We start from the raw sequence: 17357 nt of genomic DNA on the forward strand, positions 1-17357 counted from the left end.
CATCTTCTTTTCCCGCTTTGAAGTGACACCAACAGCAGCTCCACCTCCACCTAGCTACCACAGCGACGCACTCACTGTGGAAGAGTGGGAGGTGAGGCGGGTGATGAGGAAGGTGAACCCGAGGAAGGCTGCAGGACCTGATGGTGTGACTGGGCGGGTACTGGAGGATTGCGTGGATCAACTGGCTGGAGTCCTTACTAGGCTTTTCAATCAGTCCCTGTCCCAGGCCACTGTTCCATCTTGCCTTAAGTCTTCCATCATTGTTCCACTGCCAAAAAAATTTGATTTCAGGGAAAATAAAACGGACATCCTGCCACTCAACATCACCAGGGGATATGTGGAGAGGGTCCCGGTGTTCAGGTTCCTGGGTATTGAGTTGGAGGATGACCTGAGCTGGAGTGCGAACACCAAGGAGCTGCTGAAGAAGGTGCAGCAGAGACTGTATTTTCTGAAAATCCTCAGAAAGAACCGTCTCCCCAGAAATCTGCTCTTTGCCTTTCACCACAGCTCCATGGAGAGCGTACTTACATACGGACTCTGCGTGTGGTACAGCAGCTGCACCTCCTCAGACATGAAAGCTCTCCACAGGGTCATCAGGGCAGCGGAGAAAACGATTGGCTGCCTATCTCCCCACCCTGGAACAGATCTACACCTCCCGATGCCGGAAAAAAGCCATGGACATTTCACAGGATTCATCACATCCCAGTCACTGTCTCTTTCAGCTTTTGCCATCAGGCAAGAGATACAGAACAATGAAAATCAGAACAATGAAAATCATCGCCTAAAGAACAGTTTTTATCGCAAAGCAATCATGACTTTAAATGCAAAACATAACAGATAATTTCTTGTTCTTCAGTGCAGTCTGTATATTTAGTGCAATCTATATAGACAATGCAGTATTCTGTGCAATTTGTAATTCAGTGCAATATTCAGTGCAATTTGTATATCTTTAATATTTATTACTCTTTTTATGCCTCACATTGAGTCGAGTTGCTTTTTCAATTTCGTTGTCCACGTGACAATGACAATAAAGATTATCTTTATCTTCATCTTTATCCTGCGCTTGGCCCTGCATGGGTCCTTCCCTGAGGAGGTGGTCAGGCTGGCCACACCCCCAGCAGACTGGGGCCCCAATATGGGGGCGTCTCGCCTGCAGCCACGTGGCTTGTAACAGCTCAGCTGCTTCAGTGGCCCACGCGGGCCTCCCCAGCTCTGAGCTGTCACCGCACACGGCTCGTGCAGCAGGTGCATACTCTCTGGGGGGGGCCAGGGCACACAATCCCCACACAATCTCTCTCTCCAATGCCTGCCCCAGGGCTGCCTGCAGGGGGTGCATTTGTTCCGGATGAACATGGACTAGATATGCAGAACAACATCGTCCTGGCACATGGCCAGCTGCAGGGCCTTTTCTGCCAGCGACGCCCCCCCCCCCCCCCAGTGAGCTGCACTGTCAGCTCAAACTCAGCGTGGGACGCTTCCCAGCCTGACCTTCCGAAGCACTAGGGGGTTTTCAGTAGCGCTGAGTGGGGTTAAACCGGGGTGGGGGGCGGTAGGCAGAGTTACCATCCTGACCATGTCCTCCCCAGGCACAGCAGGGTTCGATGCCCTGTGTGTCGTGACACGTTACTCCTGTGACCATCATTAAAATTATCTGCCATTTGTGCCACAGTCACCTTCTGTTGGTTTGACCCAGACAGGATCGCCTTCGTTCACATCTCACATCGATCAGTCTTGGCCGCCCAGCACCCTGTCAGCAGATGGTGGTTTTTCCCTCCTCAGACTCTCTCAGTAGGTTCTCACCACGGCTGGCTGTCAGCTCCCCACAAGCCTTGCAAGAGAGATGCTCTGACCCAGTCGTCTGGCCATGATAATTTGGTCCTTGTCAATGTCACTCAGATCTTTATCTCTGCCCATTTATTCTGCATTCAACATGTCAACTAAGAGTATCAAATGCTGTCTAATATATCGCAGACCTTGACATGTGCCGTTTTCACCAGATAGTCAACATCATTCACATCACGTGGGGGTAGTCATAATGTTTTGGCTCATTAGTATAATATTTACTAATTTTCTTAATATTTTCAGGATATTTTATTTTTGTATTGTGTACTTTTTAACTGCTTGGTGCCAGCTTTACTTGTTATCATTGTGTCTTTGCACTTTGTCTGTTTTGCTCTATATGTATCTGTCTTCTTCACACTTGCTGCTATTTGCAGAAGAATTTCCCCTTGGGATCAATAAAGTTTCTCTCAAATCTCATACAGTGTCTGTATTCTCAAATACTGTTTCATAAACATAACATGAGCTGAACACAGCAAACACATTTGTTATTCTGAATATGTAACACAGGTACCTCTATTTCAGTACAACCCAACCCTGGTGTCATGTGCCTGGGAATGTGTGAATTGTACCTTTATAAAGGGAGCCGAAGGAAAGACAGCGATTGTTTAAATGAGGAAAACCTTTGATTTATTAAACATAGACAGTCATGATGTTACATTATGTACGGGATAATGTACAGGCAGCCGGTAGTTATCGCGAAATAAAGCCCCGACAGTGTGATCAGGACCCGACGCGAATCCAGCTTATTACACGGCTACTTGCCACATAAGGAAAAAAATTGGACATTAATATGAATTTGAAACATTTTATTGGCATATTAGTTTTAAATTAACATTTTTAAACGGTAATCTTTGTTGGCGCGGAGGGATTTTAAACATACAAGTAGTACCAGCTATGCGTTATTACTTTGGAGCGGTTATTATTTGAAAAGAACGAACCTGCAAATGTCTCAACTGACCAATCAGAGCCAAGCATTCCAGAGAGCCGTGTAATAAATATTAATAATACTGATAGGATAAGGCACTAGTGTGGATACTTACACACCACAGACTGATGTGATCTTTCTCTTTTCAGAATATTCAATTCCGATTGCAGTGGCTGGTTTGGGAATCTGTGCTTGCATCTTTGTCAAGGATTATTTATTGTATCAGGAAAAAAAGCACTTGGAGGGATTTTACTGTAAGTATGAAATTTTATACTGAACCATATTCAGCCTGTTTGTTACTGATAATTTACATGAGTCACCCTTTAATTTGGGTCATCAGAGTACAACTAAAATCCATGTAGTTCTCAAAATTTAACTTTCCCTGTTTACATGCAGTTTGAAATTGTAACACTTTGCATAATGATGCTTATTGAAATATTCATTTCATGATTATTTTTAAGCAAAATTTTCCTTATTTCTTATTTTCCCTATTCTCAAAAGTATACAAACTGACCTACATTGTACATACAAACACTTCACACCCTTAGAGAGATCTTATCTATGACCGTGATGATACATTATTACAGTTTATCACCATGAATGTTTCCCTGGTATTTTGCTGCTTATTCCTGGTTCTTTGGAGGCTCCATGATGAGGCACAATAAGCCCTTTATTTATTCAGCAAGATGTTCCCCATGCGGCTGAGACTGCAGCCTCTCCTAAGTGTCGCCTCTCCTCACTTCTCTCTCCTCAGCTGCATTACAGCCTCACATCAGCCTTTCTCCTCATCATCCTGGGGCCTCCTGGCCTCGTCTCCCCAAAATTGTCCTATAAGCTGTCCTACTGTTAGCATTCATTGCTAATTGTTAGCATTCCAGTCAGACTCAGTATAAAATGGTGGGATAGTTCAGCTCTGGATGATAAACCACATAACATTACACATCATACCTTCCGGGGTCACAGAGCCGGGCTTCCTGAGTGAATACTGGCAAAGCTCTAGGGCTGCATGATGTCACATTGTGATTAAATGGTGCATGTGCAATAATCACCAGGGCTGTAGATGATAGCAGATAATAACAGAATTAGCCGTGCAGCAGGAACAAAAACAGCTAAATTAATACAAGGGAGATAGTCTGAAAAACCATAACCAAACACGGACATAGTGAATCAACAAAGAGGAACAGTGGTCAAAAGTCAAAGGTCACAGACAGGGACAGACAGACAGGGTGGCTGGTAAACATCACAAAAGTACAGCCTCAAAAATGACCACAGGACTGAAGTCCCAACAAAAAGGTCATGAACTTCACAAAGCTGGGATTTATGGCAGGGCTGCCATTCAGAAAGCGCTTCTATCCAAGGCCATCAAACAAATACACATAACCTGGTGTAAGGAGCACAGAACATGGACCCCTGAACAATGGGACAGAGTAACATGATCTGATGAGTCACCTGTCACCCTTTTCTTACATTCAGATTCAGATTCAGCTCTATTGTCATTTCAACCACACATTATTAAATATATGGCAAAATCAAACAGCGTTTCTCTATGGTCATGTGTGACATTAGAAAATACTTAACAACATAAAAACAGGACCTCAGCGATAGTGATGTGACTTGTGCCAGGTAAAGTAGTACAGATGTGCAAACAAGCAGTAATGTAGAGTGAACCAGCTCTCATTACACTTAATGTACTGATATGATTAATGTGCTGTATTCAACTGTCTTATTGTCTGCAGAATAAAGCTGTTGCAGAGCCTAGTGGTTCTGGTTCTGATGCTACAGCACCTCCTGCTTTATTAACAGGGGTAGAAACTGCTGAGAGGGTGGGATGGGTCGTTGTCAATGCTGTGTAGCCTTTGAAGGCATCTCCCCTGGATCAGCTCCTGGACAGAGGGCAGAGACACTCCAATAATCCTCTCCGGCCCTCTGATTATCCTTTGCAGGGCCTTGATGTCTGTCTCTGTGTAAACTGGAATACCAGCTGGAGATGCAGTATGTTAGAACCCTCGACCGTACCTCTGTAGAAGGTGGTGAGAACGTCGCAGGTAGCATTGCCTGTTTCAGCTTCCTGAAGACCCACAGTCTCTGTTGGGCCCATTTGATGATCTTATTACAATTCAGGGACCAAGTGAGTCTGTCAGAGATGTAGATTTCCAGGAATTTAATGTTCTCCACATCTCCACTGTGAAACCACTAATACTGAGTGGTGTTTGGGTAATGGGAGTCCTGAAATCCACAATCATCTCCCTGGTTTTGTTGATGTTCAGGGCCAGGTTGTTATCTTTGCAGCAGCCTACTAGATTGTTGACCTCCTGTCTGTATGCTGTCTCATCATTGTTACTGATAAATCCCATGGCAGTGGTATTGTCAGCGAACTTGATGATCTGGTTCTCGGTGAATTTAGCAGAGCGGTCATGAGTTAGCAGCGTGAAGAGCAGTGGGCTGAGCAAATACCCTTGGGGGGTCCCTGTGTTAACCATGATGGAGCCTGAAGTTCTGCTGCCAACCTGGACTGTCTGAGGTCTCTATCAAGAAATCCATGATCCAGCAACAGGTGAAGGTGCTGAGACCAGACTGGGAAAGTGTTATAACCAGCCTGTGTGGAATTAGGATACTGCAGAGTTAAAGTCTGTGTGCAGCAATCTGACAAGGATTTTTACTGTCCAAGTGACACAGCAACTATATGGAGTATGGAAGATACAGCCTCTTCTATAGACTGGTTAGGATAATCGAACTGGTGTGGATCCAACAAAATGGGAAGGTTTGCTATGGTGTGACTTTTAATGAGCCGTTCTAAGTATTTTATTACAATCACCATCAGTGTAATAGGATTGTAGTTGTTCAAGCAGGTTGCAGCTGTTTTCTTTGCTACTGGAATGATATACTGCTTAGTCCCAAGATGGTGCCAATGCTCCACATTTTATAATGTGTCATGTTATGTAGACTGAGACATTAGTCTGTTTCTGATCTTGTCTTGGTCTCGCCCTGCCTTGGTCTTGTTTGTCAGGAAGTGTAGTGTCACTGTCATCAATTTGCAGTCAGATTTTATAATCGGTTATGGCCTGGATTCCCTGCCACTGTCGTGAACTCAGATGGGTTTGGGGTGTGGGTGTAACATCATGCAGGCGGGGAACAGAGGTGGACGAGCTACTGGTGGCTTCACAGGGCAACGGAAGAGTTTATTCAATTAACAACAAAAAAACACAAGAAAACAATAACAAAAACAAAGAATCTCAAGGGGTCAAAAGTAAATGGGGAATAAACAAAGACTAATTACAGAAACAGGGCAGGTAAGACATCTAACATCCAATAATCACAATCAACTAACCACTGGGGAAGTGAACAGAGGCAGAGACTTAAATACTAAGGGGAAATGAGACTAACACAGGACAGGTGAGACTAATTAACAAGGGTTGGGAAAACAGGCCACAGATGAAACTAATAATTAATCAGAAACTGAAACAGGGAAACTAGGAACTGACAAAGAAATAAGGAAAACAAAATCTAACATGGGGGGAATAAGAAAAACAGGTAAAAGACAATCACAAAGCAAGAATCCAAAACAGAAAAGCACAAAATCACAGTAACAGAAAATCTGATGAAACCAATGAAACAGTGAACAATACAAAAACAGAGGGGGTGGGATTGGATCACAAGACAGAGGAGTTCATAGACAACCGTGTGGCCGTCAGGGATCAAGGGAAAACACAAAGACTGACGACAAGCTGACCCTGACAGCCACAACCGCCTGCTGTCTCTGGTGTTCATGAAGTAGCCACTGATTTTTTCAGCATAGGCCCATTTAGCCATTCTGATCCTCGCGATAAATCAGCCCTCACTGAGTGGAGAGCAACCTGGCAAACAGCGAATGGAGGGCGAGCTGAGAAGACGAGGGCTGTGGGCGGGGCTGAACCTGAACATGAAAACTAACAGCGGCATGTAACAAAGGCTTCTCATAGCTATACATGGTAACAAGTATTAACAAGCTTTTGACAGTCAGATCAGCACATTTGGCAGCGTATCCGGTCACTGTCTCAGCATATTCCTGGATGCTTATGTGATGTCATGGGAAACTGCAGCTACAAAAATGTTCCATTCTGTGAGAAGAAAGCAATCCTCCTGCTGGCCAGACTCTAATGTATGATTTCACTGCCCTGGTCAGTTTCAGAAGTGGTCTGTAGGTTGGTGTTAACATAACAGGCAGATGGTCTAGGTGGGGGCTGGGGGTAGCCCTATACTCCATGGGAATATTTGTGTATCTCAAGTCCAAAATATTTTTTCCCCTGGTGGCAAAATCCACATACTGGTGGTTCTTGAAGAAAATGGTTTTCAGTTTAGTTAAGTTGAAGCCCCCATTAAAACTGACCAGGTACATGGACTGTAACCCAGTAATAGTGTCATACAGCCCACACAGAGCTTCCTTAGCGTTCGCGTTAACACTGGGGGGAATGTAAACAGCGGCCACAAAAACAACAGTGAATTTTCTCAGCAGGTAAAAAGGCCAGTATTTTAATTAAGAATCAGGAATTCTGCCTGTGAACAGTGTTTAGCAGCTACTGTAACATTCATACAGCAGGCGACAGTGATGTAAACACACACTCCCCCACCATCAGTCTTACTGCAGCTAGCGGCATCTCTGCCGGCCCTGAAAGATGTCAGCCCTGCTAGCTGGATGGTCGCATCAGGGATGTTATCATGGAGCCAGGTTTCAGTGAATACAAACACACAGCAGTCCTTCATCTCCCAGCATGTGCCTCACTGTAAACAAAGCTCATCTAGCTTATTTTCTAAAGTGGATGTTGGAAAGTAGAGCTGACGGTATCACTGGTCTGGTGGGGTTAGCTGTTAGCCTAGCATGCATCCCGACTCTGTTTCCTCTCTTCTGCCTCCTCTTGCACTGTTTTGCTTCCTCCTTCCCCAGGTGGCTGTAATAGGTGATGTTAATGGCTCAGTCTGGCTCAGGCTCCTCAGCAAACCACACCAGCCCAGTTCCTCCATAAACGTACAAACAGGGCCGAACTTTCCATTGCAATTCGCTAAAATATCCATCAATATTCCACGGTCATATTTCTCAGAATCAGAATAGAAATCTTTATTGTCATTATACAAAGGTATAACGAAGATTGTGTGCAGTCCCTTGCAGTGCAAAAATAATAGAATATTACAAGCAAAAATAAATAAATAAATAAAATAATAAAAAATAATTTTCTTATGTACAAAAAAGTAATATATAAGAGAGCAGGTTTTTGCACATTGTAAGTTTTTTAAAAATATTGCATAGATTTAACCCGGTAGAAATATTGCACAGATTTACCTTGGTACGGTATTGCCCAGGTTTGTGATAGAGAGCAAACCCTTCCGGTATTCATTTATAACTGCAACAGCCCTAGGATATGTGCTGTTTTTCAGTCTGTTTGTTTTTGCTTTTATTGACCTGTACCGCCTTCCTGAGGGTAACAGCTGGAACAGGTGATGTGCCGGGTGGGATGTGTCCTTCAGGATGCTGCAGGTGTTACAGTGGCAGCGGGACCCATACAGCTCCTCCAAGGAGAGGAGAGTGCAGCCCATGATCTTCTGCACTGTGTTGATGACCCTCTGGAGTGCTGCCTTTTCTTGAGCTGTGCAGCTGGCAAACCACACTGGGATGCAGTGTGTCAGCACACTTTCCACAGAGCGTCTGTAAAACGAGATCAGCAGCTCCCTGGTTAGGGGGTTGTTTTTCAGGACCCTCAGGAAGTGGAGTCTCTGCTGTGCCTTCTTGATCAGCGCAGTGGTGTTGGTCTTCCAGGTTAGGTCCTCATTCAGGTGCAGGACCGAAAACTTGAAGACAGAGACCCTCTTCACACAGTCCCCATTGATGCATATGGACTGAGGGTCAGATCTGTTTCCTCTGATGTCCAAAATTATCTCTTTTGTTTTTGTGGTGTTAAGGACCAGGTTGTTATTTCTGCACCACGATGGCAGTTTTTCCACCTCGTCCCTGTATTCAGACTCATCTCCCCCTGTAATGAGCCTGACCACTGTCGTGTCGCCCGCGAACTTCACCATAGAATTGCTTGGGTGGGTGGGGGTGCAGTCGTGTGTGTAGAGAGCGTACAAAAGGGGACTCAACACACATCCCTGTGGGGAGCCGGTGCTGAGGCTGAGTGCTGTGGAGAGGTGAGGCCCCATTTTGACTCTATGGGGGGTCGCTGAGGAAGTCCTTAATCCACAGGCAGGTGGAGTATGAGAAGCCAAGGTTGTTTAATTTTGTTACCAGTCTATTTGGGACGATCGTGTTAAATGCGGAGCTGAAGTCGACGAAAAGAAGCCTGGCATTACTGTCCTTCTGTTCCAGGTGGGTCAGGGTTATGTGGAGGGCTGAGGCTATTGCATCCTCCATCGATCTGTTTTTCCTGTATGCAAACTGATGGGGGTCGAATGTGGGTGGAAGTCCTTCAAAGTTGTGCTTTCTGACCAGTATCTTCCTAACAATTGGAGTGAGAGCCACTGGCCGGAAGTCATTTAGGCTGATGGTGGTCTGTTTCGGAACAGGGATAATGGTGGAGGCCTTCAGGCAAGGTGGGACAATGGCCGGTGTTAAAGACAGGTTGACTATTTTAGTGAAAACCCCTGTGAGCTGGTCTGCACTCTGTCTGTGATGCCTTCAGGTCCTGCCGCTTTGCTGGGGTTTACTGCTCGTATCATGCGCCTCACATCATGCTCCCCCACCCTGAAGATGTGGCTGATGTTCACCGGTGGATGTGATGCAGTTGGATCTGGTGTTTTTTGCTCAAAGCAGGTGAAGAAGCAGTTCAGCTCCTCCGTCAACGCAGCATCACCATCCACAGCATTAGGTCTGTGTTTGTAGTCTGTGATGTTTTGGACCCACCGCCACACCTGCCTCCAGTTGTTGCAGTGAAGGTGGTCCTCGATTTTGTTTTTATAATCCAACTTGGCCTGTCTGATGCCCATTTTCAGGTCCGCTCTGGCTGCACTGTACAGTTCCATATCACCAGACTTGAAGGCAGAGTCCTGACCTCTCTCGTCATCCAGGGTCTTTGGTTGACATACACCCTGATGCGTTTTACCTTGGTGACGGTGTCTGTGCAGTGCTTGATGTAGGAGAGTATAGATGTCATGTACTCCACCAAGTCATGAGATTCAAAAATACTCCAGTCTGTCTTATCAAAACAGTCCTGCAGCTGTGAGGATGCACCTTAAGGCCGCGTTATAACAGTTCTTGATGTGGGGGGGTCTGTTTTCCTGAGGGAGGTGTAAGCTGGTAACATAAACAGGGATATGTAGTCGAGTTGTTATTCTCATGACAATTACGATGCACAATACATTTCCGAAAACCTAAGGGGCCAATGCATCTGCCAATGCATCAGTGAACCGCCATCTTTTGCAGTGGAATATTGCAGAGTGTGCTCAGCAGAGCAGTATTACAGTGTGCTCACTAGAGCAGTTTTGCAGATCGTCTGGTTGGGATTACATCTAGAGAAAATCAAAGCACACCATCAGCCCACAGTGCCTGTTGGTGTGGGCAGCCATCTTGTGGGAGTCATTAGGTCTGATGATGCTCTGCATGGTCCTATAACAGCCAAGGAACATGAGGGCTTTTTACAAGAGCAGCTGCTCCCTGTGTCTCAGACACTGTTCCCTCATGATGTTCCCTTATCCCAAGATGATAATGCCCCCATACACACTGCTAAACAGATTCAGGAGAGGTTTCATGAGCACCAGGATGAAGTCAGATGCCTTCCTTGGCCTCCCAGCCACCAGATCTAAACACCAGTGCAACACAAGTTGATTTCCACCTCACAATTACTCCAAAGAACTGGAGGCTTTTCTTTCTGAAGATCAGTCCAGTGTCCCACTGCACACCCCAGGATTCCATGACCACACTGTAGGAAGATCTGAACCTATTATTGCAGCTAAAGGGGGGCAAACTCCTTATTAGGTCCTTGAGATTAATATACTGATGTTTCCATTATTTTGTCCACCGCCTGTAAGTTCCCACCCCTCAAAGATATAACAGACAAAAACAGAGGGATAATGTTTAATGGGGGCTGTTGTATGTTATGTTTATTTAATCTGTTGTTTTACGTGTTTTATTGCTTTTCAGATTTTGCTCAGAAAATCCTTCTGGGGATTTTCTTCATGCTTCACCTAATATTAAGTTTCCTGTATCTAAGTCTGATTTTAGAAAATGACAAAGGTAAGGAAAACCTTTAACTGTAAGGAAACCATTTGATTATAATAGAGTTTTAACTGTCAATCATTTGGTAAATGGTGTTTGTAAAATGAATATAAACCAGAAACATTTTTTGGGCTGCTGTTAACAATAATGCAATATAACCATTTCTAGTTTGAAGTTATTATTGAATTACACCTACTAATAAAGGCATATACTTTGATGTAATCAATATGAAATAGACAGTAATATATTCTATGTGAGCTGTAAAAAGGACACTTCCAAGGATGGAGTGTTTTGTTATTAACTTGTTCTGTGTGTCTTCAGATAAAGTCAAAGTAAAAAGTTTGTGAAACCGTTGGCACTTTCTATATTTATGTCTAATTCCCATATAAAACATGGTCGTATCTGCATGTAAGTCACGATAATGAACAAACACAGTCTCCTGTAACTAAAGATACACAGATTTTCAGAGAATTTTGACTATATTGAATAAATCATTCAAACTGTGAAACTGAAGGTTGGAAAAAGTAAGTGAACCCTAAGCTAATGACTTTTTAAAAAGCTCATTGCAGTCAGAATTTAGCAAACCTGGAGTTCATTTAATGAAACAAATTCAGAGATGTGGCCTAAAATTACTGTGATTGATGAAAAGGTTGAGTTTGAGCTTTTGACATAAAGCATATGCAGATGGGAATCATGCTTCACACAAAAGAGCTTTCTGAAGAGCTACAATCAAGAATTGTTAATTTACATAAGGCTGGAAAGGGTCATCTCAGATATTTTAGATATTCATCACTCTACTGTTAGGTAAGTTGTCTATAAATGGAGACAATTTGGTATTATAGCTACTCTGCCTAGAAGTGGGTGCCCTACCAAGACGACCCCAAGAGCACAATGCAAAGTCATCTATGAGGTAAAGAAGAACCCTAGAGTGACAGCAAACGACTTGAGGAAGTCATTAGAACTGGCTAACATCTCTGTTCATGATTCAACAATATGCAACACACTGAACAAGAAAGGAGTCCATGGCAGGACACCAAGGAGGAAGCCACTGCTGTCAAAGAGAACATTGCTGCATACCTGAGGTTTGCAGTAGAGCACTTGGACACTCCACAGTGGTACTGGGAAAATGTTTTCTGGAGTGATGAAACCAAAATTTTACTATTTGGGAGGAACAAGCAGAATTTCATTTGGTGTAAAAAGGGCACCTGCATATCAACATCAAAACTCTACACCAGGGGTAACCAATCTTATCCGCAAAGGGCCGGTGTGTGTGTGCAGGTTTTCGCTGCAACTCCCTAATTAGATTACTAATTAGAGGACTGATTGGCTGAAAGAGTCCTCACACCTGGGTTTGAACAGCTGACCTACAGGTTATCCCAAAAACCTGCATACACACCGGCCCTTTGTGGATAAGATTGACTACCCCTGCTCTACACTAACGTATGGTGGAGGGAACATCATGGTTTGGGCCTGCTTTGCTGCGTCAGGGCCTGGACAGCTGGCCATCATTGAGGGGAAAATTAATTCCTAAGTTTACCAACCAATTCTCCAGGATAATGTGAGGGTGTCTGTCCATCAACTGAAGCTCAGAATAAGCTGGGTGATGCAACAGGACAATGACCAAAACATTAAAGCAAATCCAGAGCACAATTGTTACGTCCCGGTCTAGGGTCAGGTGCAACAAAAGGTGGAGTGAGACCACTACTTTGGTGTTTCTAGTGGGTTTATTAATAGTGGGAACCACTTCAGGAGCCGACAAGGCCAAAATAACAAACAAAACCACCTCTAACTGGAACCAAAAGAGATACTTCTTACCTAACCCAAATAAAAAGAAATCAAAAGTACACAAAACTAACCTATCTCCCTGACTAACTCCAAAACAGTGAGAAAACTTAACCAAAGCAAAATGGCGTCACGCTCCCTACTTCCCTGGCTACCCACAGTGAACCTCAATGGGTGCAGATATTTACAGATATTTACAAAACAAAATCCACAGCAACCAAATCCAAAAAAAGGGCTAAGCAGAAATCAATGGTCAAACAGCAAAAGAGTCAAGCACAATAAATCATCAGTCATACAGCAAGTATCAAACAAATTACAAAGCAAATGGCCAAATGTTCTTGGCTTGGACAGGCCTTATAAAGGAAGTGACACAGGAGGAAACCCAGCCAATCAAAATAGAGGGGAAGGTGGGCAGGGCCAGGAACAGAATGACACCCCCCCCCCCCACAGAAACATCCACCCACTATAGGGAGTAAACTATCCCTGGGGGTCGTAACACAATGGTTTCAGAAGAACAAAATCAGCCCTTTGGACTGACCCAGTCAGAGCCCATATCTTAGTCCTAATTAGATGCTGTGGAATGACTTGCAGAGAACCATACACAGAAGACAACCAAAGGATATGGCCGTTCTGCAGGGAAGAATGTGCTAAAGCCCCCCCACCCCCCACATGATCTGCAGGTCTGATCTGCAGTTACAGGAAGCCCCTGGTTGAGGTCATTGCTGCCAAAGGAGGGTCAACCAAAGGTTCACTGACTGTTTCCACCACCACTGTGAACATTGAACGCATTTGTATAATAAAGACATGAAAAAGTATTTTTTTTGTGTGTGTTATTGGTTTAAGTGACTTACATAAAGATCAGATGACTTTTTATAACCAATTCATGCAGAAAACCAGATAATTCCAAAGGGTTCACATACTTTTTACTTTGTATGTATTTACTGATTTTAGAGGGACAAGAAGCTTTTTATTTCATTAATAACCTTTGTTGTATTAGAAACTGAAATTAATTGCAACTAATTCTGACCACAGGACGACCTGTAAAGATCTGCGAGTTTGTGTTCATCTACATTCTGACTGTCACATTGCTGTTTCGATTCTGGGAGCGGGAACATTTCCTTGGTACGTATTTGTTTTTATTAAAATTATTTTTAAACACTTATTGAAAAGTTGTTTAAATATTTTGTTTGATGAATACTGTTTTATACTTTAAATAAAATATTATGATTTATTTTTTTATGTTGTAAACAGAGTATTGCAAATGTTTTAATGAAAAAACCCAATGGCTGTTTGACTGTATATATAGTGCTGTGACAAAGTTATTGGTCACTCAATCAACTAATAAACCAAATCTAAATGATAATGGGTTAAATTAAACTAGACACACCCAAGCTTGATTGCTGCCAGCCCTGATGAACCTACACATCACTTAAATAGAACCATTGCAGCAATGAGGAGCTGGATAAGGGTCTCAAGAAGCAGCAGACCATGCCTCAATTAGAAGAGCTTTCTGAAAACCTGAGATAGAAAATCACTGAGATATATCAGTCAGGAAAGGGGTACAAAACACTCTCTAAAACCCTTGGAGTGCAATGAATCACCATGAGAGTCATCATCTCCAAATGGAGAAAACCATGGTAGATCTGCCCAGGAGTGGCCAGCTTAGCAGAATTGCTCCAAGAACACCAAGAAACCTCATCAGGGAAGCTACAGCAGACCAGAGATAAAGATCTAAGGAACTGCGGGTCTCTCTCAGATCAGTTAATGTCCGATCCCATGATTATAAACACACTGGGCGATAATGGTGTCCATGGGAGAGATGCAAGGAGAAACCACAGCTAAATAAGAGGAACATGGAGGCTTGTCTAACATTCGCCAAAAAGCACCTCGATTACCCCCATCACTTTTGGGAGGATGTTCTGTGGCCTGATGAGTCAGAAGTGGAGCTATTTGGAAGACATGGGTCCTGCTACATCTGGAGTAAAGCTAACAGCTTCCACACAAAGAACATCATGGCCACAGTCAGACATGGTGGAGGGAGAGTGATGCTGTGGGGATGCTTTGCTGCTGCACGGCCTGGGTGACTTGCTGTAACTGAGGGAAGCATGAATTCAGCTGTTTGCCAGAAAGTACTGAAGGAGAATGTCCATCATCAGTGTGTGACCTGAAGCTCAACAGCAAGTCCACCTCTGAATGGCCGGAAAAAGAAAGAACAAAATTAAGGTTTTGCAGAGGCCTAGTCACAGTACTGACTTGAACCTTATTGAGATATTGGGGCGGGACCTTAAATGGGCAGTTTATATTTGAAAACCCCCCAATGTGGCTGAATTGAAGCAATCCTGTAGAGAAGAGTGCGTCAACATTTCTCCACAGCGATGCCAAAGGGGGGAACTTACTTTGTGACACAGGTGATATGGGTGTTGGGGAATATTTGTTTGTTTTTTTATTTTATTTTTAGGTTTTTTTTCCTTCCTTCAGTAAATCAAATGATCATTTAAAAACTGTGTTGTGAACTTAGAATGTTCTTTGTACTATACTACATTTGTTTTGTTATCAGACACATTGAAGTGTTATGGATGTTAAAGATAGGGGGAATCAGGGCAAATACTTCATCACAGTGCTGTATGTAGCTGTATGACTGATGCTTCTCTCTACCTTTCAGCCAAACCCCGTAAATATGTATATTTCTCAGGGACTTTTGGTCTCCCTCTCCTGAATTCTGTTGCTCTGGCTGTAGCATTAAAACTCAAAGCAGGTAAATACACTATAAATTTGAGATGTTTTACTTTTACTATGTAAACTTAACCATACAGCTAAATTGTACAAACCCTATAGGAAAAATATAGATTCCTGTGGTTTAATATCTGTCACTTACTGCTCATTTACTGACCTCAGCTCTCAGTGATTGTTGTGATGATGTCATTTCAGACACAGGAAAACAGCCATTGGATCTACGACTAATTGTCCTGATTTCTGGGTCTGTCTTCCTCTTTAGCTGGCTTGTTATTCAGATGTCTGCATACTGTAAGTATAACAGAGATATGATGCATAATTTACCATAAAGGCTGAATATGTGTACTGGGACTTTTCCAGCATGTTTGCAGCTTTCCAGTCTCCACATGCTCAGCACTTAATCTGGATGAATATTACATTTGTAACCACATTGTCATTTATTCACTGTATGGTTTGGCTCAATATCTAACATTTCATATCACTGCTGCTTTAATTCTTTTGAGCTTTATTGCTCTTCCATTATGATGCTGTTTCAGTGGTGTAGGACTGTAATGGCCTCCTGCCAGTAGGGGGCACTGAGGCTGTAATGGGGAGCCTGACTATTACAAAGGAAGGGAGATGATACTGTATAAACATCCTAAGTGATGCAGCACATGTGTCTATGTAATACAGAAAACGGCCACTCTCAGTAATCATTATTATAAATATACAAGTAATCATTATAAATATACAAGTAATCATTAGTTCTCATTACACATCATCATTACTCATTACATGTAACCTGGCAGCTACAATAAGCTCCTATTGGTGTTTTAGTATTTTGAACTCCAACACTGTTAATTGAATCTTTCTTTAATTATAGGGTTGGCCAAAAAAGAAAAGTAAGTAGACATTTTTCTGATAAAATGTAATTAATGTAAAGAAACTCCATCCATGCAAATGACACAGAGCCCAAGCTGGGAGGTGTGAGATGTTAACTATTAAAATGTTCCAACAGTTCATCACAGTTCAACTCTATGATCCAACTCTAGAATTACCTAAATTTAAGGTGGTAGTAGGAATTGGTAAGATACTCATAAATCACTGTACTTACAATGTGATATTCTGACAAAAACTGTAATAACTGTTTTTCCTTAGAACAAAAGAACAGTTGGGTTTGGTTGAGAGACACCAAGATCCTGAGCCAGACCAGGTAGGTGCACAAGATACATCTGCCCCCCTGGCTGCTGTCCTGGGACCTGTTTCTCTACATCAGTCTGACCATCTTCCCTCAGATTATTATACATAATTGTTTCTGAAGCAGATCTGTGTTCCTTGTGCTCTTCCTCCTTCCCTGTAAGTATAGAGGCTGTTGAGTTAGAGGAAGAGCCCTTATTATGACTCCAGCACACAGGAACATGTCAGTACATTCTCCATGTTCATGGTCCCATGTTGTTACACATGGTATGGAAGGTGGTCATATAGCACTGTAATGTAGTCACTTCCAGTGCTGCCCTGTCTGGCTGCCTGCTGCAACAGCTCCCATGTGTTTGTTTGCTTGTTTTCTTTGTTATTTGTGTGTCGTAAGTTTACAGTTCTCTCTGTATCTTTTTAAAATACCTTTTTATGACTATCATGGTGTGGAACAGGAATGTTCTCATACTTTTTTAAGCTGTATTACATGCCACAGCACTGTTTTGGCCGTGTCCATACCCCAGTTGGCAGACACTAAAGTAACCATGGAGAAAATATGTTCCATGGTTAGCAAAATCACCACCACACGGCTTTTATTGCCATTTATGGTGATTTCTGTCATGGTTCACTCTCCTCCATCCTCACAAACCTTTCAGTTTGTGCACCAGGACCCTGCACTTATGTACAATAATAAGGAGACAAGTCCATCTCTCTGCCACC

At 43.1% G+C, this 17357-nt stretch overlaps 1 protein-coding gene across 3 annotated transcripts in view; it reads left to right on the top strand.

The window, feature by feature from the left end:
* LOC111841540 (uncharacterized) overlaps positions 1-17357 on the top strand; it is a 178217-nt gene that overhangs the window by 144867 nt on the left and 15993 nt on the right. For 2 of the 3 annotated variants that reach the window (XM_072718644.1, XM_072718643.1), the window contains exons 16-19: positions 15394-15486; positions 15660-15755; positions 16327-16345; positions 16602-16656. In XM_072718644.1, the coding sequence (XP_072574745.1) occupies positions 15394-15486; positions 15660-15755; positions 16327-16345; positions 16602-16656 (263 nt within the window). Of the gene's footprint in view, positions 1-14954; positions 15487-15659; positions 15756-16326; positions 16346-16601; positions 16657-17357 lie in introns of those variants that run through there. The other variant, XR_011994028.1, reaches the window with a different exon arrangement.

This window comes from Paramormyrops kingsleyae, chromosome 12 (genome assembly GCF_048594095.1).
Source record: "Paramormyrops kingsleyae isolate MSU_618 chromosome 12, PKINGS_0.4, whole genome shotgun sequence".
In the NCBI taxonomy this organism is placed as follows: domain Eukaryota; kingdom Metazoa; phylum Chordata; class Actinopteri; order Osteoglossiformes; family Mormyridae; genus Paramormyrops; species Paramormyrops kingsleyae.